The sequence below is a fragment of the Leptosomus discolor genome, chromosome 2 (genome assembly GCF_034619465.1).
Source record: "Leptosomus discolor isolate bLepDis1 chromosome 2, bLepDis1.hap2, whole genome shotgun sequence".
NCBI lineage: Eukaryota > Metazoa > Chordata > Aves > Leptosomiformes > Leptosomidae > Leptosomus > Leptosomus discolor.
This window is the reverse complement of record NC_141392.1, coordinates 57,774,168-57,798,529: the sequence shown is the minus strand read 5'-3', so window position 1 is coordinate 57,798,529 and position 24,362 is coordinate 57,774,168. Positions and strand designations below refer to the sequence as shown.

At 43.2% G+C, this 24,362-nt stretch overlaps 1 protein-coding gene across 1 annotated transcript; it reads right to left on the bottom strand.

Moving 5' to 3' along the window:
* Positions 1–534: 534 nt before the first annotated feature.
* OPRM1 (opioid receptor mu 1) lies at positions 535–23,440 on the bottom strand. Its single transcript, XM_086461112.1, has 4 exons — positions 23,103–23,440; positions 8,142–8,494; positions 6,693–7,213; positions 535–573 (listed from the first exon to the last, which is right to left on the bottom strand). Exons 1-4 carry the CDS (start codon positions 23,438–23,440, stop codon positions 535–537), a joined length of 1,251 nt encoding a protein of 416 aa, XP_086317238.1.
* Positions 23,441–24,362: the final 922 nt, after the last annotated feature.

The following is a 24,362-nucleotide window of genomic DNA, read 5'->3' as shown; positions in this document are numbered from 1 at the left end:
TCTTGAACTTCCTATGTGTTGTTCTAGACGATCTTTTGAGACTTGGGCACACAAATAATCTGCACAGAAAACATCTCTACAAATAAATTTTAAGAGTAAATTGCGTACCAACAATATTACGGCTTCATTATTTTCCATCATTAAAAGCTCAACTTCATTTTTCAAACTACAGTTGACTCGCCTTTGAATTTTTGTTTCCAATCTGTTTAACACCACTGTAACTTGCGCTATAGGTACAGAAGCCTTGTTTTAGACTAATGCATGTATTCCTGGTAAACATGACTGTTTTGAACTCTGAAGCCTGGCAAGCCCCCATATCTCTTGGCTCTGCTTGCTGTTCAGTTTCACGCTTCTGTTATGTGCAATGTAGAAGTGCTGCAGAAGCAATTTTTGACAGACTGGAAAAGCAGGCACTTTCCTCTGTGGTATTTTTTGAGGGGAAAGTGTATCCTACACATTCCCATAGCATACTGCCCAGACACACTGTGGCACTGGTGTGCAATTGATTTGAGAGCTATGCGGCAGGAGACCCTGTCACGGCAGTGGAGCAGTTTCAGCTTCTTGAAGTTCCAACTGAAAGGAAAGAAATTGCAAATACAATGAACAATCACTTGATTTCTTCCCACCCACAAGTTTGTGTGTGTGTTTGCACGTGTGGTGTTTTAAAGAGGAATTTACTTTCATTTGCAGCTACTGTCCTGCTGTATAAAGCTAAACAGGTAGCCCAGAGAGTAAGGCAAGAGCATGCCTTTGCCATGAAGCAACAAAGGCAGAGAAAGTGACCATAGAAAAGACTCATGTCTGACCTTCAAAGATAAAGAAACATTAGTAGACCCGGTATTTGAATTAGAAATATTTCCTACCAAGCCAGTTCTCTTTCTAGAGGGGAACTCTATGAATTTCAGGAGCATGGAAGGATTTCACTCCCTAACTGCATTCTTTCTGTAGCAATTGCAGGGGAGTTAGTATTTTAGATGATACACCCTGTGTCCACATCAGTACATTGCCTAACTTTTGGATTTGCAGTTAAAGTCTAGTTTAAACTTTGTGTGAGATAGACTTATAGCAGCGGACAAACCCCACAACCTCTCTGCCCTGAGTGCCCACAGTATCCATGTTAAGTCCTATTTGCACAGGCACAACAGCACTACAGATGCTTTCATCAAGAAAATCTGCTCACTCCACAGCATGTCCTGGAAGTGTGCAACCCTTTTTACTGCCCAGCAAATGTTGTCCTGCAGCACTAGAGCCTGCTGAAAAAGAAAGGGTTTACGACTCGGAATGTAGAGTTACAGATGAAGCCTAATTGAGACAAGAGAGGGAACGTGTCCCTGTAGAAGTAATGGGACACGGGTAAAGATTTTGGGGCCGGGAAAAGGAAAGTGCATCTTCTAACTGGATCACTTTCCAAGCACATTCATCAGAGTGGAGGCTGTTAAGACTTCCTATTTGGAGATAAATTTCTCCAAGGCCACAACAGAACTCAAGTGCTTATTCAATTTAACGTAATATATTTAGGGATTTTCTTTATTCTGTATTGGGAATATTTCCCCTCAATTCCTTTTGGCCAGAAACTGACTGATCCTAAATGTGAATGTCCCTATCTTTTGGAGAAGTCTAGATCCAGAAATGAATTTTGAAGTCCATATTCACTTATCTGTATGGATTAGATAAAATAGAAGCATTTATTTTGTATTTTTTTACTAATGAACTTTTTTTTAAAATTTATTAAGGAAAAACCTGAAATATTTCTCCTTTTATTCTAATTCACAAACACAGGCAATCTTAGAAACCATCTAATTAGTTCTGGTCCTCATAGCATCGTTTATTCTTGTTTCTTTTCACGAAATAGTCTGACAAACACATTCTGATTTCTCTGCTACCTAAAAGATTCACAAAGGGCCTATGTCAGTGCAAATCAGCTACAAAAGAAAGCCCAGTTTTAAGGATCTGTTGAATTTAGACAACCTTTTCATAGATGTCATTATCTTGCCAGAAATGAGCGTTGTAAGATATCAGTACTTTACAATTATTATTGAAATATAGTATTATCTAGAAAAGAAATATATCAATTTTCTAAAAACACAAAGAAAGGCCATTCTCTGTTAACACAGGTAGACGTAAATCTGCCAAGGTTTGGAGTTACAGAATCTGCCCAGCTTTTGTCATGTTTCTGCATAGGACTCAAAAGCATTCCCCATATTTTCTTGCATCTATCATATAGTACTGAGAAAATCAAAATGTAAGAAAGTACTTTCTCCATTTACTTAATTAAAGTGAAACTAGCTTTCACTTTTTCCTTGTTTCAACTTAAAAAATAATTTTTCTTTAATCCAATATCCTTTTTATTTCTACATGTGGCTGCCAATCCGAGCAGCAAGGGCAAATCTTTCAGGGCTGAGCACAAATACCAGTGCTTCTGGTTACTGCAGATATCTGAGGCCTCATTTTCAGCATATGAGGAGGATTTGCAGCTTCCATTATGGCATTTAGACACTTCACTGATTAAGCAGAAAGCATCAGAAGCTAAAAATACAAAAAATAGTTACATCAGATGACTAAATAGTCCTGAAAATGTGCCTATACACAACTCACTTAGTGGCTTGGATACATTCAGGTGAGGCTGCTGTAAAAACTTAAATGGGTCACAAAGAAATTAACTCACTGAAACAAATTAAATTTCTCAGATTTCTATAATTATTAATAATCATTTTTCCTAAGTGTTTAGGATTTTTTTTGTTATTAACACACAGATATTAACAAAAATAAAAGGTATTTGGAAAACACAGCTTTCAGGAAAAAAGAATTATCAATGAATTTTTAATTTAAAAAAAATCAAACTTTTTAAAAATCTCAGAGATAAATTAATGCAGAGAGTCTCTGTGCATCTGAAGTAAAAGCTATTTCAAAATACTTGTCAAGGTCTTTGCTGTGAATCAAGTTAACGTCAATGACATCAAAAAACCCTCATCCATCTGCAAAGCTAGTATTTGGTCCTTTATTACCATTCCCTAACAATATTGGGTCATACAGAGAAAAGTTTAAAGTAAGCAGTTTTGCTTTGCAAGCAATTTTTCCAGGATTCCATCACTCCTACTCTTGTTTTAACTTCCTACAAATACACTTACAAGATTGCACATGCATCCCTGAAAATTAAAGCAAGCCAAGCCTTTAAGCTCACTTTGGGACAAATGTAACATTTTACCGCAGGAGTTAGCTGAGTGTAACACAGGATACATCCCCCACAAACGTGAAAACACCTCAGTCTTACAACTCTTCCAGTTTTCGCACGCCTGATTAGCCACTGTCTTTTCTCCCTCAGAACTACATTGCTAACTGAACACATACCATTTCTATAAATGCTCACACCATCGGCGTTACGAATCGGATGCTTCTCTGTGCGTTTGAAAGAAGCTGCATTTCTGGAGGAGTTATGAGCGTGTTCTGCTCTCCCACTTCCTATAAACGCCAATAAAATAATCAAACTCTTAATCTAGATCTTCTTGGTAATGCCAAAGAGCCATAGAGTAGGACGAAGGCCAGTATTTTAACTCAGAATAATATGAAATTTATGATGTTTCCTGTTACCGTTTTTGCACTGATAGAAAACACAGGTGTTCCTTCCACCAGTGAATGCTTATTTTTAAGCGCTTTAAGGGTGTGAGGCCTTAAGCTGTTGAGCCATTGAGTGCTTGCAGTTCTCACTAACTTTAGCAGAAGTAAAGAATTCTCACTTGGCAAAAAAAGCAACATGTAGAACACCTGTTTCTTTGAAAATGATGTGAAGTGTGCAGAGTACTATACAGCCTTGCAATTAGATTTCATACCAAATGCTCTCCAAGGCCTTGTCTATACAACAAAAAGCTTCTCAGTATACTTAGATCTATACAGATATACTAGCTAGACTTTCATGTACAGAAAGCAGTTACCTGTGAAAAGAATGCCCTGTCAATAGAATTTACAAAAGCTCACTGTTTGAGCAAACAGTGGTTTGTTTGGAGTTTTTTCTTTATTTGTTCCTTTCTTTTTTCTTTTCTGAGAGCAAAAGCTGCATTCACCCTAGGGCTTTCTCTGTTTAAAAACCAATAATAATAATAAAAAATATTGGATGGTACACTTGTAAGTACTGTCCCAGAGAACCTTTTTAGTGCAGATTAGTCCTATGACCTCGTCTGTGATTCTGGTAGTAGCAGACAACAAAAATATTGTCTCTCACAAAAATGTCTGCTGGGGAAAAAAAAAAAAAGTGTTTGAACTTGGCTTGGTGTGAATGTATTCTTTAGATGTTGTAGAGAGTGAGAAAGACTGCACCTGATAGCTGGTGTGCTGTACTCCAGGGAGTCCAGCAGCGAGAAGGCTCAGGTCAGCATCCAGCGAGCACATCTGGCAGAAATAAACCAGTGGCAGCAGCAGCAGCTGACAAAGCAAGGACTGCAGGGATGGTGGTGAGGGAAGTGAAGTTGGGCCCATTTATGGCCATTTAAAATTCTTTCAAATACCAGACGATGTAAAGAGACCTATCCACCCATCTACGAGGACATGAGCTTCCAAGCGTTGTCTTCTTCTCCTTGGCCCCGGGGAAAACTGATGACCAGTTGCTAGGAAGAGCTACCAAAGCAGTCAAAGCCAGGCAGTCAAACAATTTCTTACAGCACTGCATACACTTTTTGTTCCATGCATATTGGCTCTTTGCTTCAGTTTCCTTCCTTATTGACTCACTCAGACCTCATTTCTGATGTTCCCCTTTCTCCTCTTCCTCTCACCTCCCTTTCCCTTCAGCATCTTCCCCTTCACTTCTCTTCACATGTGCTTTATCTCTTCTTAACTAATTTCATCACTACTCCCTGAATGGAAAAAAAAACAAACCAGCCAACAAAGAACCCAACTATAAGACTAGCTTCCTCCTTATTGCCACTATAAAGCTCACTTCACTTGCTTGGTCCATCCCTGTCAGTTGGCTTTCTCTCTTGTTGGTGTGGGTTGAAAGATCTTTGTGGGAAGGATGATCTTCTATTCTGTGTTTGCTCAGTGCCCAGCGAAATGGACTTTATTTCACTCAGCCTTTGGGCTGAGGGTAGAATTTTAGAAGGCTACAGCTCTCCTAAAAGTAATATAAAGATACATAACCAAATGTGGAAATCTGTGCATATGCACTGCACTGTAAAAAGTTGGAATTGTACTCTATATACAGTCCTGTTGTCAGACACATGCACAGAAGTGACTCCACTGAGGGTTACAAAGGCATTATTAACAGCTGAATATGTCTAATAAATTTTTGCTACACCTAGTAAATACTACACATATATACATACATACATGTATGCGCCTCTGCCAAGCCTGGCAGTTCTGCTCCATCACCAAAGTGTGCGTAAGACTGAGCAGGGGCTAACTGATTTCACAGGCCACCTTCTGGAATGTATTAATCAGATGCTGGTGAACAAGAACACCAGCTGCAGATGCTTAATAAAACCTCGCCCCTTAGCCCTTCTCCCTCCAGCCTGCTCCCTCCTCTTTACTGGTGCAATTACTACTTTGACTGTCTGGAGACAGTAATGTTCTGATTTGGGCCTTCTGGCAGCAGCTGAGTGGCAGGTATGTAACTGTTTTCACAAGAAGCCATTGACTTCTGCACATTAAGGAGGCAGCTAGCTCGAGGCTCAAGTGGCAGCAGCAACCTAAGTATACCGCTGAAAGGTGACAGGACAAGAAATGAACTAGGCTTCCGCCTTTTGTTCTTCTTTTTATAAGAATTACAGAGATGACTCAAACTTCTAGTGCTTGTGATGCGCTTGAGTTGCTTTCATGAATGTCAAAATTTGCTTTCATGTTTTACTTGATGTTCACTGAGGAATGGGGATTGGAAATTATTGGGACTAATCACAGGAACATGTAACAAAAGAGCTTCTTTGCAAAAGCTAAGCAAAAATAGCCTGAATAATAATAATAATTAAAAAAATCTATTTCTCTTGGTATCTGCTGTGCCATAAAGTCCCTACTTCTCAAAAGGTATTTCTACATGGAAAAAGTATATTCTCAGTATACCTTAACTGGCAAAGCGACACAATACTTCTTAACATGTGTATGTATTTCTCTCACCCTCTCTCTCAAAGCCAACCTTAGCCATCACAGATAACTGTCTGATAAAAGAACCACATGTAGACAAGCCTTTGTCTACCTCTCGCATGTCTTCCAGGACAAACAAGGCCAGGTAGGCCTTCTTTGTACATCAATCAAAAGTGTGCAACCACAGTTTCTTCTCTTTTTTATTCACTGTTGCAATGGAAGAAGAGAGATCTATATTATACCCCACTCCTGTCTCCATCAGCAGACAAGGAGTATGAATAGAGAAACCTGTGATCAATCTCCAACTAGTTCTAAAGCAGTCACCTGTTGTAAACATCCTGCAAATGAAACACTGTTTTGTGTGCTTTGTGTATGCATGCACGCTGGACCCAGTCATGCAAGGTACCTTTGAAAGCCCTTAGCTTCTGAGCATTAACTAGATGAGAGAACAGTTAGCACCATGCAGGACTGGGCTCTCTGTGTAAGCATACACCAGTTTCAAATATAACCCTGAAGGTGTTTAGACCTTCAAATAGCTACAAATCAGTATAGACTGTAACTTCAGAATACGTGTCATCTCCAAGCGGGAGGCCCGGATCCAGAGATGACATCTCCACTGCTAGTCATACCTGATGGTTAGTCCTGTCCACAGTGTTGGCAGTGGAAGCATGGTCACGAGTGTTTTGTCGGACTCGGGTGGAGTTTTGCTGCTCAATGGCTGAGGAAGTGGGGATGCAGAATTCTCTGAAACACCTTTTGAAATTCTCATCTAGAAATGCATAAAGGACCGGATTAAGGCAGCTATTTGTATACCCTAGAGCAATACAGAAGTGCCAGGAGACAGTCTGGAAAGTAGTTTCTGGGATGTTGACCAGGGCTTTAATGATGACATAAATGTGGATGGGAGTCCAGCAGACAATAAACACTGCCACCACTACAAGAACCATCCTTGTGATTCTTCGCAGGTTCCTGTCCTTCTCTTTGGAGCCAGACAACATGCGAACGCTCTTCAGGCGTAAAATCATCAGCCCATAGCATACGGTAATGATCAGGACTGGCATGATGAAGGCAAAGATGAACACACAGATTTTCAGGAGGTTCTCCCAGTACCATGCAGGGTGGGAGAATGTAAGTGTGCAGTCAATAGAGCCTGGAGAAAAAGGAAAAGAGGAGAGAAGAGCAAGCAGGTCAGTTTTTTATTTGCTTCTCTTTAAGCCTTTTTTGCTAAATATCATAGTCAAATAGACGAAGATTTACTAAGTAGACCGGTAAAATGAAGTAATATCTGCAACGTGTCATCAGCACAAACATTGATAGGACACAATGCTGCAAAACATGTATGAAGTTTGAGTTAGAAAAACAAAACCAAAGTAATGTGTTCTCTTTTGTGTTTTATTGCTTGGAATTGCATGTATATTGGACAAGAGCTGAATTGTCACAAATGCTTAAACTTTGACTCATTTTCACCTTCAGCATAAAACCTGGTGAAAAGAAAGATGGTTCAACCACCATACTTGCTGCGAATTTGGGCATTTCAGAGCAATGGGGAAGAGAATGACATGACACTTGGTAACTGCGCGCAATAGGAGGGTTACGATTTATGTTGAGATGCTGTCACTTCATGGAAGGTCTCTGAACAGTGATCCAGAACGTGCCTTCTGCTCTTTATCATGTCCTGCTAGACAAGGTGCAACATATCTATCACTGCCAACTTCAGTGGGAACATCCTCGGTAAAGCACAGGCTTCTGTGCTGTATGGCAACATATAACTGCCCCTCAGCAGAAGACAGTCAGAGGCTTTTCCAAACACTACAGTAACTGTGTGGGGCATTGAGACTTGCACAGGCCCACAGAAAGGAGCTGGAACTGCCTGTTGTAAAAGCCAGATCGTGTGCTGTGCTGTGTTCAGCCAACTACAGCCAGATGCAAAATTGCTGAAGGGGTCCATTTGCACTGACACCTGCTTTATACAGGTTGGCAGTCAGAAGTTAATTCAACGCCTCTACAATAAAGTGAAACAACGCAGAAACGAGTTTAAACACTGAAATATTCAACTTAGGAATGAAAACAAGACTTACCATGCCTGTATTTAGTGGTGGCCATGAACATAACTGGCAGGCCAATGGCAGAAGAAAGAATCCAGTTGCAGACATTGACAATTTTGGCATTTCTGGGGGTACGGAAATCAAGGGCCTTAACTGGGTGGCAAACAGCTACGTAGCGATCCACACTCATGGTGCACAGTGTAAAGATACTGGTGAACATATTGTAGTAGTCTATGGATATAACAATCTTACAAAGGATGGTACCAAATGGCCATGTTCCCATCAAGTAATTCACGCTCTGGAATGGCAGAGTACTTGTTGCTAGAGCATCTGCCAATGCAAGGTTGAAAATATAGATATTGGTGGCAGTCTTCATTTTCGTGTACCTAGAAAAAAAATCAGCAGAGCATGTGAATGACCACAACTGCCAATGTCAAACAAAACCGAGTCCAGTGCACCATCTATAAGAAACTTCTGTGAAATAATGTGCTGTCAAAGATCACCTTTTCTGCTTTTAACCAAATGATCTTGTTACGGTTTATCTACAATAAAGTTTGCAGTTCAGTGAGGCATTAGCTAAAGGGTGTAAGAAAGACAAGATTAATTTAACTTGTGCAGAGAGAAATGATACACACAGAAGAAATATTATAGATGCTAAAGAATTGAGAAGGTGAAAAAAAATTGTACATATCAGACATTGTATGAAATGGATAGATTTTTCTGTATCTGCTGATGTCATGTCAAGTATCAGAACCGTGGTCTGTAGAAATATGGAACTTGTTTGTAGGTTGTGGAGTAGTAATGACATAATTCCTTAGGGAATAAGTTCCTAAAAGATTAGTGTGATTATCAAATCCACTGTGTCTAAAAATTCAGGCTTTTAGATTTTCTCATTTGTTTGTAATTATAGAATTCTAAAAAAATTTGTAATGATGGTTACTACATTGCTTTACTAATCTCAATGTCCAATGTAAGGTGGACAGATGTTCTTTCAATTGAATAAGAAGACAGATGCTATTAACCATATGCACCGAATGTACAAATAGAACCACCCCCCCCACACCCTGGGGTAGAAGCTGCAGCTTTGTCGCTTGAGGTAGAAACGCTCGCTGTGCTCCACCACAGTGCCTATTTCATCAGGGGAGTCTTCAAGCTCTGTTGCACCCACTTCTTCCTAAGTCTATGCTGCTAACAATCCAAAAACTACTTCCTGCATTTTGAATGTCACACTTCAGTCACAGATGAGCAGGGGCAGCTTTTTATGTTTTAATTTGCATTTGCATTGCTAAAAGTAGAGCACAAATTCCTCCTCAGTTTCACTAAATTTTTGAAGAGCCCTTCACTCTTTCAAGTCAGTTGTGTCAGCTGAGCAGCACTTGAGATCCACTTTTTATGAGGATGCTACACTTTTGCAGTGGCAGAATGAACGTTTCACTCTAAGTAATGTTCCTGGCCATGCTGCCCTCCTGTCCTGATTGCTGCCAAGGTTGCTGGGCACTGTAGCTGCCTGGCCTTCGGGGTGTCAGATGGCTTTCTTTTTTGATAAAGCTTCCTTCTGTTTCCGCAAAGTAACAAGCAGTGTTTGATCAAACATTTTACAATTTATAGAGTGATCTCCAGGAGGAACAGCCCATCTGAAAAGATCTTTTGGGCAACCTGCTGGGGAAGACAAAGTGTAAAATACAGAATTTCATGGAGTTTTTTCTCTCTGACCTTGACCTCTTCAGAGCATGAGTCAGCTGCGAAGAAACCCCGATGCCAGGGCTGTGTAGGGAACACACATTTGGAACATTTTTAGTATGATCTGGAGAAATGCAGACTTCTTGCTGGATGCATCTAGATAGCTTTTATGATGAACATCTGAAGAAGCTTGTACTGGTTTTGTTCTCTCATTTTCTAGCACTGTGCATAAGGAGTCACTAACAACCCTATTTCAATTTAGGGTTTTTTTTTTTAAAAAAAAGATTTTCAAGTAGATCCAAGCCCTTTCTTGACTGCTGTCTTGAGAAAGTATGATCTGAGTGCGATACTTCCAAGTTTTAAATAAAACCCATGTTCTGAAAGTACCGTAAAAACTTTTCTTATAGGCACACTCCATTTATCCAACAAGATTGCAACACTAACTTAAGAAGTATTGCAACACTAACTTAAGTAAATGCTGCAAGCATCCATGCCTCCCTCTGCTGGGAATTATTTAGAAAAAATGTACAGGACTGCAGCGTGGGAGAGGTACGCAATAAGCTGCAGCTCTCTAAAAACAGTTTGGAGGAAGGAGAAAATATTTTCTTGCCAATTTGCTGGAGAATCTTGCAGAGAAGAATGAAAATGGCAACGTTTTTATATTGACCTTATTATTACCCAGAATGAAAACATAGTACTAAGCCCTCTTTTTGCCATGTCCCCTGTTGTTTATCAAAAATGAATGTCTTCTCTATAGGTCTGACCACAGATCCAGCACTAGCTAAGGCTGTGTCCAGAGAGCTAACCTGGACGTTTGACTGTGTTGCGAACAGACTGATCTGCCCAGGCAGCAACAGCCGTGGAGGGGCAGTGGCTCTCTGTTTCACCCAGGCTGCTGATCCCTGCTCAGCCCTGAGGTGATTGCCCTATCTTTATGGCTGGACAAAAAAACACGCTTAGGGACGCTGCTCAATGCTGCTGCCATCGCACACAATTCTGGCACAGTTCTGTCTGGAAAGCACATCATCAGATGACAATTTTGGTTTGTATCAGTAATTACAGTGAAAAAAAAAATACATCAACCAGTATGTAAGTGACTCTCAGGTTAGCATGCCAGAGGATGGCCAGAGGAAAGCTCTAAATGAATGGAATAGTGTTTTGTCACTGGGACCGGCATGGGCCTTATCCCACTGAAATGCTACACATTTTTCAGTTTTGCTATCTTGCTTTCATTGTCAGTTTAAGCTTAGAATTCTTGGACTTATTTCATTTAATGGGCTGGCTCTATAGGCTATTAATGAAGGATTTTACTTGACTTACTCTGTAATCTTTATATTGCTAATCACACTGTTCTTACAAAGAAAGGAAGCAGAGCTTTTGTGGTGATAGAAAGTATTTACCTCCACAATTGCCTAATCGACAAAAGCCTATTGAAATTAACGATATTCTCTTCAGTGAATTCCACAGGATTTGGGTGTTTCTCTGTACTGAATATTTCAAGATTTTACAAAGGGCTTATTTCTGAAAGGTACATTTTGTTAAACATGTATTTTTCCAATAAGCAGATTATCAGTGTCCCCAGGATTATTTTTTTGGTACGAACAAATAAATACTGAAGCAATGGATTAAATGTAATTTTAACAGCATGAAAAATAACAGTCCCTCAAAACGGAGCTCTTCAAAGCCTTGATCTTTGTTGTTTTTAAATCTTTTGCTATGGTATCAGTCTACCTGTTTGAACAAGCAGCACAAACATTTCAGCCATTCAGATAGAGATGTGTATATGATGAGATTTGTATACTTCAGAGGGACTGGATTTTATATATAATTAAAGTCATAGAATATCTGTATGACTTATTAATACAAAAAAAATTGTGTTTATAATATAAATTTAAATACAAATTACAAATGCCAAAAGAGACACTGTTTTCACAGTTTCATTCAAGGCCACTAGAGAATCTAGAAATGAACAGATGTGTAAAGAAAGAGTCTTAAATGCAAACCCATGAAAACCTGAACGCTGGTATTTAGATCACATTGAAATTTCAGCATCTAAACCACTAAGTATATTAAATTTTGCATGGCAATAAGCACGGTTGCAAGTGAAGACAGAAGCTGGCTTTGGGCAACACTACTTTTATTTTTACAACTCTGCAATGAAAGACTAATAGAGCAACATGATGACTCAGTTTTTTGGTGAATACTGCTCTTGACGCATATTCAAATTAATGATGCTCATTATAATACTGACACCCATCAGTATCCTCTTTCTTCCTCCTCAGTGCAGGTTTTGTATCATAAAATACCTGTTTATGAAGTGGGTTTTTTTGCTGTTAGTTGTAGATGATAGGCCAGTTTTACAACAGTAAGAATACACTTTATGTCTGTCTAACTCTGAAGGGAAAACTTGGCCTTGCCTTTATCTTCAATCCAGGAAAGTTTTAAAATATGCTTGAAGTTTGAAGATCTGAGCTGTAGAGGTCCACTCATCTGGGATTTGCATGGAATAAGATAAAAGCAATAAAGTATGAGAATCCTACTCAGTCACTAAGTTCCTAGCACTCAAGCATAAACAAGAAGTCTTGAAATGACCTCTTCAACTGGCAGCCCATGGGCTGCTTGTAGTTTACAAACCAAATAAAAGGTTCACCAAACTAACCTAGAGAGACCCCTAGCTCCATTGCACAAAGTGTAACAGCATCTAGAGCAGGAACCACAGTCATGCAACAAGAGAGATGTGAGCACGCATGGGCCTCTCTCTCTTTCCGCAAGACACGCGCAGCTGTTTCTGGCCTGCCTACTCCAATGGTTTACTCTCCACCTTAGCACCTTCAAAAATTTTTGAAGAGTCTTTTCTTTAAAGCCTCCATGGCTCAAAAGTAAAGAACAAGTAACATGAAGACCTTATATTTTCTTAAAAATTAATGAAATTTTTAGTTTGCATCACACTTTAGCCAAGCCTACTAGACACAGCTGGTATACTGCCATGTGAGTCTTGTCCCTACCGCTTCTTGGACAAGCTGTTTACATCCATGTGGACCGCTGAAATATAACCTCCTCCAGACCCTGAAGCCCTTCTGTACCAGATCACTTTTATAACATCCTTGTACCACTAAGCTGGTGCAAAGAAGCCAGAGAGGCGGTCCACATCTAGCACAATTAATACAGTAATACATACCATTACAAGTCAATTTGAAAACCGCTCCTATCTGAATAATGACAGTGAGGAGAAAAGCAGAAACAGCCTTTTGCACTTAGGAAATGGGCTGGCCGATGATAGGTTGGTAATAACTACTTTCAGCAACGCAAAGGCACGCAAGCTTTTGTCTACAGCATGCTAATTTGGAGACAAAGACTGCTTCAACTGATCTGTGTTTAAGTTCAATGCAAAATATATGAAAAACTGGCTTAATTACAGGAGATTCATTGCAGAAAGCAGTCATTCATGAAAATCGTTTGGCTGCTGAAAGAAACAACAGCCAGCAATTAGGTCTTGCATAGACAACCTGACATAACTCTTGTTGATGCTGGAGGAGACTAGGTTAGCATTTCAAATTCACGTTCTTCTTGCATAAATGTCTTGTTGAACAAACGAAGACTCATTATGTGCATATGTTAGATTAGCTGAGGTCTCCTTGGGTGGGAAGATTAAAACATGTGAAGTATGCCTAGCTGGACCACTTTAAATGAACATCTATTTCCATGGCTCTTCTGGTGCATCTAGCATATGCAACATAAAAACAGTAGGAAAGAGGGATTCTTTGTGTGCTCTCCTGAGATATCAGGTACTTTCAATTTTCTTTGAGCCCTTAAAACTTTGACAAAGGTTATGCCATATTCAAGACAGTCTGGGAAAACCCTCAAAAATTTCTTCTGTCTGCCAATCCAATTAGTACGTTTGACGCTGAAATGAAGTCTCTCAGCTAGACCACACTCTGGAAAGTACCTTTGAGCTAAAGGGTCTCAAATGATGGACTTAACTGACGGCCATCCTATCTTATTGTCCTTTGCCTTTCTTTGCATTGTAGTGGGTCTCTATAGACAGAAAGACCCCATATTGTATCATCTCAGCCACAGTTGTGACATGTGCTGTGGCAGACTGTTACCTACTAAATTTTTGAAGTCATATATATTCTGGATGAAACTAACCTACCTGTCTGGGAGCATACAATTTAATCATTTTGAAGATTTAGTCTTTGATTTTTCTGTTCATGAGTACGTCACAATGCTTATGCCTTAAGCATTAAATTCAAGCTCTGGGTACAAGCACTATAAATTTGTCTACAACTCTTACACATTATTAGGCAGCCGGGTCACCCAGACTGGAGATGCCATACTGTGGTTAACAATCTACTCATCCCTTTGATTTATGTTCTTCTGAAGAGATCATATACAAGGATGTAATTTAAAAATAATAAGCCCTCGGGGAAAATAAACAAACAACAAATCAAAAAAAAACACCTCCAAACCTTCAGCAGGTACAACGTTATAGCAGAAAATGTTCACACTTAGCTACAGTGAAATTGTGCAATTTGCAGCACATTCACTTACTCCCTGCACTAATCCTGAGTTTGCAGGTAAAAGCTGAACTGGGGAAGGGAGGGAGATTTCCCTGCCTGTAAGAAAGACAGAGATAGTGGTTGTTTTCTCTTGTTAAAGCCTTGCATCCCAACTCCTAACACGGCACTACCTGGTCACTGGTGTGACTGGTGATGGTGGTTTAACTAGAGAGATGAAAAAACATGTGAATATCAGGCATCACTTCAGGTGCAAAGGCATGACATAGTAAGGGAGTGTACTAGATCAGAAATCTCAAGGCCTAGTTATGTGCCATACTTGGTCAGGAGGGCAGTGAGGCCTTCAGATAACATTATGTTGGAGCAGCCTTCCCCTCCCTTCCTCGCATATCGCAAAGGGATGTCCATTTTCTGAAGGAGTTTGAATGTATGCACTGAATGTGGATCTGAACATAGGGCAGATAACCGCTGGACTGCAGTTGCTTCAGTTGCTACCTCTTTGCCCCCTAATACTTTGTCTTCCCACTCCCAAGTTCCTTTTTCACTTTATTCTCCTCCACAGCACAAATGAAATTAAGCCAGAATTTTGCTAAAGTTTACTTCCCTTGGGTTATCTTGCTAGCATCTTTGACTTCACAGCTAGTCTGTTCCTGGCATTGGGGCAGTGCCAAGGCACGTGCAGATCCACCAGTATTTGCTTACAGGGCCCAGGCAGGAGAAGCACGCAGAGCACACCACTCCTTGTGGAGAAGCACCAGCTCAGGGCCATTCCTCCCTGTACTCAGAGCCAATTAGCGACTTCTCTCAGACCTCAGCTTTGGTAGAAGGAGAGCTAAACAAAAGCCTTTTAGGAAGAGTCAACTTTCTTCGGACTCTGGTGCTTGTCTTTTTGGGAATAATGTGGCACCAAGGGAGTTGGGAGGGCATCTCACTCATCCTGTTTTCAATTAATTGCAATACTGTGTTGGGCTTTGGGCTAAAATTCACTTGCTGCTTTCTTTACGGCTCTTCCTGCCTTTTTGCTACTGAAAGGCATCGTATAGACATCCGCTTTCTGCTATTTAGTTTCAATCAGTGAGTTTAGCTCCTCGCCAGAGAAAACAAAACAAGCTTCTTTCTTTCAGAAAAATAGCTATTTTGGGGAGGAAGACTGGTCCTTTTCCTCAATGTCTGACTGAGAAGATTAACAAGCAAGGAGATTACTTTGGCCAGAACACACAAACTCCACAGTAGTCGTAACAGGTAACTATTTTATTATTTCCCTTACTACTTTCATGCCTTTTTAAATTACATGTATATGCAAAATATCCTGGCAGAAAGACATACAAAATAAAGCTGATGTGATGCATTCTTTCTTTTTTTCCAAAAAGGGGAAGGGAACCAGTCAAGAACAGGTTTTTTATAGATATATTCATATCAACTTGCCTCACAAACATTTAGGATGTTGCAATGTCTTATAATGCCTATTGCCCTAATTTATTTTTATTTTCCCAGACACCATAAAAATCTACTTAATGATAAAAAACCAAATGGCAGTAACATGTATGCTCCAATGCCCAAACAGTCATCTGCTGGTACTCTTCCTTCCCTTCCAGCCTAGGTAAATGGGGGGAAAACTATCTGCCAATTACTCCAGAAGTCAATCTGGCCTGTTTGTTAAACCACCTTTAGCTGAGTCTCTGTTTGCCTGAGGCGTACACGCGTCTCCAGTAAAGGTTGCTGCTTTAGCAGTTACTGCGTAACACAACTCTCTGAAATAAATCAATGGTGCCAAAAAGGCTAACTCCAACATATTGCTATCATCCAGCAGTGGGTGCCTGTTGCTGAAGTTTTTGCTTTGCTAGGAAGACATGGAAACGAAAACTCTCACTGTCTTCAACTTAACTTTCTCCCCTCTGCCTTCAGGGAAGCATGATGGAGAGTAAAACTGACTACGTCTATGACAACCGTGGTGATATTTTTCTAGAGGGGCCAATTAACAGCTATTTTGCAGGTGCTGGTTCCCTCTTCCTCATTTGTAGACTGATCACTTCAGGTGAGGACTGCACACTAAACATCCCCTGCTCAGCAGGGAAGCTGGCAGGGAAGACTTTGAAAGCAGTTTTACCACTAGCAGATGTGAGATCCTCAAAGGTGGGATGGGGAACAGTGGTGGCAATCCCTCCTGGTTAGAGAGTATCAGGGAGGTAGCATGGCCACAGACTGTACAGACCAAAGTAATGCCAAGCATACAAGGTACGGTCTCTCGCACACAAGAGATTGGGGTCTTCTAGTTAAAGGTGTTGAGTGTGATCTGGAAAGAAGTGACAGAGGTGAAACAAAGGGACTGGAGAGAGAATAAACGTGGAGGAAGGCCTGCCTGTGATGGGGGAAAAGGGAAAGCAGGCGATGGTGGAGGCAGGCGTGACAGAAAGAAGGAGCATAATTATGTCTTTTGAGAACACCAGATCAAAAGTACTGGGAATCATGGATTTAGTCTCCATGTGACAAGGATGAGACTGCATCTGAAACTGTGGCTCTGAGGGAGGTACTGAGACCATCCACCCTAGGAGAAGGATTTGGGTAACTGGTTTCTTGGATAATTTTTCTATAGGGGCAGCACACCCCAGGGCTGGAGCTTAGCACTGTGCAAGGCGAAAACAGGAAAAGACACCCTATTTGCTGCTCCCCGTTCCCCCTTAAGAGACTTCTCTCATCTGGGATTGCTCCGTACAACACAATGAGGAGCAGATGCTCCGTTCTACACAAACATTTTGGTTTTGAAGTTTTATTCCTGATCTGAGATACAAGCTCTTATAGCTGATAATTGAACACTTCTCAGTAAGAAGGTGGAAAAAACATGCTATTTCATGTCTTTCACAGTTATTTGATTAGCTATGGTCTGCCATCCCTACCTTTTTTCATCATGTAAATTCAAAGGGGACTATAAATAAGATTTAGAAGTGTTTAACATTAAACAGATGAATAAGACTGCTTCTTAACACAGCTGGGCTAAGCTGTGGAACTCCTTGCTAGTGAACACCATTAAAAGCCAACTTCCAAAAGAGAGCAGGGGCTTTAAAAGATAGTAGTAGCATCCCCACTTACAATACCATAACCCCAAGCTTCATGATATAAACTAAAGAAGGCACAGATTATTATAAAAAGAACTTTGAGATCAGCCTAACCACAGCAATTCAGAAATAGCTGCTTTCAGTTTTTTTTTTTTTTAAAAATACAGTTGTAATGAGGGGATTTGTATTTTGAAGAGAATCATCAAGAATTGAAAATTTGCTTTCACTTGGAATCGTAATGAAAATAAATCACTTTTTTTAAATATCCGTTACTCAGGATCTCTGCAACACCTAACTTAGAACACCTAAGCTCAAAAATAACCAACTCAATAAAAGTGTTTCAGAATTCTGAAATTTTACTTTAGAAAATATTTGTTTTAAAGCAGCTTTGTTTAAAAGCGGTAATATTTGTGACCTTTTTTTTCACACCTTATTTTTGATTCTGATTTTTTTCAAACTGCTGCATGTTAGAAATGTCCACAAAAAGCTACTGAATAAATGCTGACGTGAACTGCAGCTCAGAAAGTCTCTCTGCAGTCTAACAGACTGTTAGAAGGATTCTCACACAGTGATGCCCCTATTTCTTCCACTCTGACTAAACACCAGCTGCTGGCTATGGCTGAAAAAAAGAGGTTAGTATGCTAGACTATGATTCTGAGACATTTGGGCTTAAATCACGATATATTTGAGATATTTGTAAATATGTCACCTTTTGATCTAGAAAAAGTACAAAAGCTTATCAACAGTGTTCAGTAAAAGCTATGCCTGACGATTTGAAAAAATACTGTAAGTTGAAAAAAAGCAGTACTTCAGGATTATGTTAGCTAATCAGCTCATTAGTCATTAACTTGGTAGTAACTAGATAATATAAACAATATGTGCTTACAATATTTTTTAATTTTACTGAAGTCATGACAAGTTGGTACAATTTGACTTATTTTTACAAGGAAATTAAAAAAAAATAATCAGGAAGTGTTTAACATTATTTTTCATGGGAGCCATTACCAAAATGATACTCCAAGAAAAATACAGTGTGACGGAAACAGCTTTTTCAAAAAAAATTGAGTGAGAGGGCATCTTTTCTGCCCAGAAATGCCTAGTGGCAGCCGTGAGCAGAGCAGGGGGGGTCTGCCCTCCTGGGGCAGGCATGCTGTCCCAAGGGAAAGAGCTCACTGAGCTGACTGGGGCCAAGCACAGGGTGGCACAGGGTCTGGAGACAAGTGTGGGGCTGCAGAGCTCTCACTCATCCCGCAGTTACCTCCAGTCCTCCAGGAGAGGGGAGTTATCCCCAGGTTGCTTGCTAATATATTTTCAGCCAAATTTTGACCATGTCCATATCAATATAATAAAAAACCAGAGAATACAAAGGTATACATGCTGTTTTATCTGTCTGCTTCCCTTCACTGTTGGGGAGGGAGGGGAGCCACTTCTAAGTTAAACATTTACCCACTAGCAGAGGTTGGTAAACTTCTATCACAGTGTACAAACAGGGACACCTGCCTTCCTGTAATGCAGGATGCTGAGGGTCACCCCCTCACTATGCCGCTCATTCAAATCAGCGTCTGTGCTGTTCCTGCCCAACCTGACTCCCTCAGGTCTGTCCCCAGATCGTCTCTGACTTGTGCTGGTGAGCGGTGTCAATTCATGATTGGCATGACTGGTTAAGGCTGCTGTGGCTTTAGTTAACAGCTCTTAGCAACGGGGTGGAACCTTTTCTTTGCAGACAGTGGAAGACAGGCAGGGCACACATTTGCTCATGCAAACCCATCCAAATGCAGAGAAGTTCACACGGCTGTGGACAAGAGAGAAAAGAATGAATTTTATGCTTTTTTTAGTTTCTAAGTTCCCTGATCTATGCTCCTACAAGAGATGCTGTAGGCCTTCTTTCACACTGCATCTGTAACTCCACATCACCTTACAAAGAAGCAGCCCTGTTTTTTAGAAAAACTCCAGCCACTTTCAAGCTTGTGATAATTTTCAGTTTATTTCTTTAAACAGACTCTCTCTGCTTCATACCTTATGAACTCTTTCTAAAGCCCTTGCTTTTCCCTTTCTGTGCACATGTGCGAGAATATTTATTCCTCTGGTGAGAAACTGAAATTTCACCCCAAATCTCATTCTATTTAGTAACTAGTTTTCCTGAAGTAACTAGTTTTCCTGAAGTGTGAGTGAGTCGAGCTGAAGTAACCAGAACTTTCAGTATTGCATAGTCTTTCCAGATTAGATGATGTTTCAGTCATAGCTCTTTTTTTTTTCAAAACGCTATGAAGAGGCTGCTTTGAAAACCGTAGAAAGAATTCTCTTCGTTTCACAGTGGACTTCTTTCCCTCTTTTAATATTTTTTTTTTTTAAGCAGAGTAATCATTTCCTCTAAGGAAACTAAAGACATTTCCTTCCTCCTGCGAAGGATCACGAAGAACCCGAGGCCCCTTTGTTTATGATATGTGACAACATTAATAGTAAAGCAATTAAGGAATCTTGACTTGAGTCACTTTAGCGGCTGTCGGTGGAATTACAGTTCTCTCAGGGCACTTGGCATCATGGAGGACTGGGGCCTCCAAGAGTTCTTTCTCTCTTCCAGATCAGCGATGCTAATAATTTTCATCTATGATCTGATACTACAGCTTTCCAGCATACTGCCTTAACCACAAGGCATATTCTTCTTCCCACTCTAGTGTGTGACTAATTTCCCACTGACTTGATAAGAAAGCTGGAAAGGCCTATAGATTACTGTGTAAATTAATTCAATACCACATGGTACTAATTGTACACTGTCTTGTTGTACTCTGCAGCAGCTAGAAGCAGCATTTGCTGTTGACATAGACATAACAATGTTGTGTTCATATTAGTAATTTACACTTATACAAAGCACAAGAGGAAAACATATAATAAAAATTATCTACAGATTTTTCAGATTACAGGAAATTCATGGCTGGCAGTAAAACCTGACTATTACTGGTGTCACTCAGAAAGCATTTTTTGTATTTGACAAAGGAAACAGCCCCATCAGGATGTACAAGAATGCGTTAATTATAAAGCAGCATGTATATAAAGTGGAAATCCATGGACCTGCTTTGCATGAAGAGCCTGATTTTCATATTGACAATGACAATACATTTCTAACTCCTTGTTGGACACATCCACCTTCTGACCCCTCTTTGCCCCAGCTGGGATAACAGGGTAGCATTGTGGACTGATAGCGACAGTTCCACCTCAGGCAAGCACTTGCATGGCTCTGCCTTCAATCCCACGGATCTGCTTCATGCAGAGAAGTTGTAAGAAAAATATAATAATTATTAAAAAATACTTCTAAAGAAGCCAAGCACGAGATTAGCATGCAGCACACTGAGTATGAAGTCACTGTTGCTTTCACTGGGGCTGGACTCTGAAAGGTGAGTACGGACAGAGTTTCAAATACCTAAGTGCCTACCTCCCAACTCCTAGTATTTTCAAGGCAAACTAGGTACCAGAATCACTTTAAAATCTTACTTCTAGTAGTCTCAATTATTCTCAAAATTAATACTAACTGCAATGTTTTGTTTTTCCTGAGCAGGCATGGTGTGAAAGGTAGATAAAGAAGGGGAGCTTTTTATGATGCCAAATTCAATCCTGTGAAAGGTTTGCCTCCTATCTGCAGCTGGATCCAAGGATACATGAATGTAAGCACATATGCTCACCATTTCATACATGCATATTATACGATTTGGAATACTGTCACGTTAGTATAGCTTGCAACAGGAAATAAATCAAAAAGTTCCCTATTGCTGTTCAGATATACTCAACCTATAGAGAAGCACAAAAAGAAAATGCATTTTTATGTTGCTTAAGTCACAGACCCTATTCAACCATTAACATGTAAACTCTGTTTCACCCCAAACTGGGACACAAAAAGCTGCATGATATTAATTGGGAAGGAACTCTGTCATACCAAAAGCTGTTCTGGCACAGGAGACCTGGTTTCGGTCCTGCGTCTCCCATAGAATTCTCGGACGGTTTTGGAGAAGCCATTTAATTTATTTGTGTTTTCCTCTGTAAAATGAACACACATTTGTGCTTTCTCCTCTTGCTTCTCCCTTTTGTTTTTAAGCTTTAAGGGAAAGACGCTCTCTTTAGATAGACATCTAAATGCAACTGCCTCATCCAATTTGGCTTTGTGGTGCAAGTGTAATTCAATTAATTAACGTAAGAAATATGAACCTACTATGGGTTATGCCCTGTATAAATATATAATTCCAGCGACAACCTGTGGCATATTTCTCTGCTGACAGCTATCCTGGCTCTGTTATGTTGTGCATCTGCTTTTTCTCCCAGAGGAACGCATTCAACCCTGCACAGCCGATTGCCGTCTGCCCCTGGTCAGATGCCTTTCTGCAGCTCTGTATCTTCACACGGATCGCTTGAGGCTCGGACTGACCAAGACCACCAAGGCCAGAAGAGACTCTCCCCAGCTCTGTGCATTTAAAACGAAGCCTCTGAAGTATAGTTAAACCCACGCGGTTTCTGAACTACTATACTCCGAACCCACTGCTGCACGTTACTCGGGTACCCATCAGGTCCATCGGCTGCACAAGGCTTTGCAGCGACAGCCCCAGCACATGCCGAAGGAATAGCCCTCCGCCCTGCCGCTGCGCCCGACCTCGGCCAACATCGCGTTCAAAGGGAAAAGGGACTCTCTCCAGACTTGGGCAGACTGGAAGCGCTGGCGCTGCCCCGGCAGGGAGGGCGGGCGCCCCAGGGCTCCCCCCCGCAGCAGCGCCCGCGGGGCTCAGCGGATGCGCCACTTGGAAGCGACGCGCAGCCCCGGGAGGGTGAGGAGCTCGGCCAGCCCCGTCCCGCCGCCCCGCCGCGCCCGGGAGGTGGCGGTGTTCTCCCGCGGAACCCGCCGCCCCGCTCCCGGGCGGGCCGAGGAGCCGCCGTCATCTGCCTCTCGCCCGTTTCCCGCCGGTTTCCGGGCACGGGATTTCTCGTGCGTGAAAGACACCACTCGCGATCGGCCTGTGAAAGCCCCGGTGGGCTGACGGGCGAGAAACTTGCCAAGTGCTGCAGCACAGCCGGGAAGGCGGGATTACGGGTAGCGGCAGCGATCCTGGCGTATTTGTACACGTGTATACTCACGTATGTATACATACACCTATATGAATATAAACATATATACCAAGACTTGAGGCAGAGGGTCTATAAAGCCGGACAGAGAGAAGCGTTTAGCCACGATGCCATTTACACGTTGCTTGTGCGTTTAGGAGAGGTGGTGGGGAAAAGACGCGTGGGTTCGTGCCGGGTGTCCGTGTGCCACGCTGTACCGCACACGGTCACAGGCGGCGGCGACAGTCCCTTTAAACGCTCCCTCCTCAGCAGACAGCTGCGGGATTAGGGCCTCCTTGGCCAGGGTAGCTCGCAGAGGTGCTGCAGCACGGAGGGTCCGTAGAGCATCCCCGGACCCGCAGCGGTTTCTGAGGGACGGCCCGGCCCGGCCGGTCCTCCCGGCCCCACCGCAAGTTTCTCTTCTCCCCCATGACCCGCTCCGACGCTTTCTCAAAAGCCTCCTTCCCTTCCCCGCGCGGGCAGCAGCCCCTCCGCACTCCCCGGTGCGGCCCTCTGCGCGCTGCCTGACGGAGGGGGCCGGCAGCAGCCCCGTCGGGCCGCGGGCCCGCAAGCCGGCTCTCTCCGGTGGGGCGTCCGCCCCGACGGCAGCGGCCGCGGGCTGCGGGGCAGGGCAGGGCGGGGCAGGGCGGGGCGGCACTCACCTGACGATGACATACATGACCAAGAAGTTGCCGAAGAGCCCCACGACGCACACCACGGAGTAGAGGGCCATGATGGCGATGGCCGTGACCACGGAGGGGCCGCCGCCCGCGGGCGCGCAGGGCCCGCCGCCGCCCGCGCTGCCGTTGGCCCCGCCGCAGGGCTCGGTGCGGTTCCAGCCCGCCGCCGAGGCGTTGCCCCAGGCGCCCGGCGGCGCGGCCCCGCAGGGCGGCGCGGCGGGGCGGCAGGCGGCGGCGGAGGCGTTGGCGGCGAAGGGGACCTCCAGGGCGCCGGCGAGGAGCGGCGCGGAGCCGTTGCCCAGCAGGTAGGCGACGGCCATGGCGCACAGCGGCGTCAGCGCGGCCACGGGCTCTGTGCACCGGAGGGACGCCCGGCCCGGCGGGGCACGGAGCGGTGCTGCTGCGGTGCGCGGCTGGCGCGGTGCGCGATGCCGGGGAGGCGGCGGCGCCCGCCCGCCCCGACGGCGCGCCCAGCCGCTGGGTGCGGGCACATGTGTGCGGCGGGCGGGGCGGGCAGGGGAGGAGGGGCCTGCGGCGGCGGGAGCGGCGGAGGGCGGCGGGGAGGCGGGGCTGCCCCCTCCGCTCCTTCCCGGGCCGGCGGGGCGCGGGCAGCCCCGCGGCGCGGCCGCCTCCCGCGGTGAGCGGAGCCCCCGCCGGGGCGCCGCCGGTGCGGAGCGGGGCCTGCCCGCCCCGCCGCGCCGCTGGAAGGCCGGGGGGAGCGGGGGGCGCGCCGGCCGGTTTCCCCTTCCCTGCAGGGCGCACTCGATAGCCGAGCGCTTCCAACCTTCCCTTCCCGAGCGCCGCAGGCAGGGGTGGCGAACACCAGGGAGAAAGTGCCGGGACAGACCGACTGCGCGGGCTAAGGACCCGGGCAGGGAGGAGAGCAGTGCGCGACTGATTAACGTAATGAGTCAGGGGTCTTGACAAAACGGCGTCCTCTGTGATGATAGAGATGCCTGAGCGTTGTCATAAAATGTGGTGAACTGCACGGCACCACGCTGGGAGGGGTGACTGTGAACAGAATTGTGCTTTGGAAAGGGCTCAGATCTCAACGGATCCTCAGGATTTTCGGAGGACTTTCTGTTCCAGAGCTCCAAGGATGCTCTTCCCTGGATGCTGGCATGATTGTTATCAGATGTGATAACACAGACAAGGAAGACATCAAAACCATTCTCTGAACTGCATGTGCATTGTACAGTTCCAGAGCTCCAAGGATGCTCTCCTCTGGACATTGGTGTGATT

Bases quoted from the DNA above. Each gene is read 5' to 3' on its own strand.
- OPRM1 (XM_086461112.1), bottom strand. From the start codon at position 23,440: ATGGCCGTCGCCTACCTGCTGGGCAACGGCTCCGCGCCGCTCCTCGCC. The intron at 8,495-23,102 runs GTGAGTGCCGCC...TTTTTTTTCTAG, and splicing joins GTCATGTATGTCATCGTCAG to GTACACGAAAATGAAGACTG. The intron at 7,214-8,141 runs GTAAGTCTTGTT...CTTTTTCTCCAG, and splicing joins CACCACTAAATACAGGCATG to GCTCTATTGACTGCACACTT.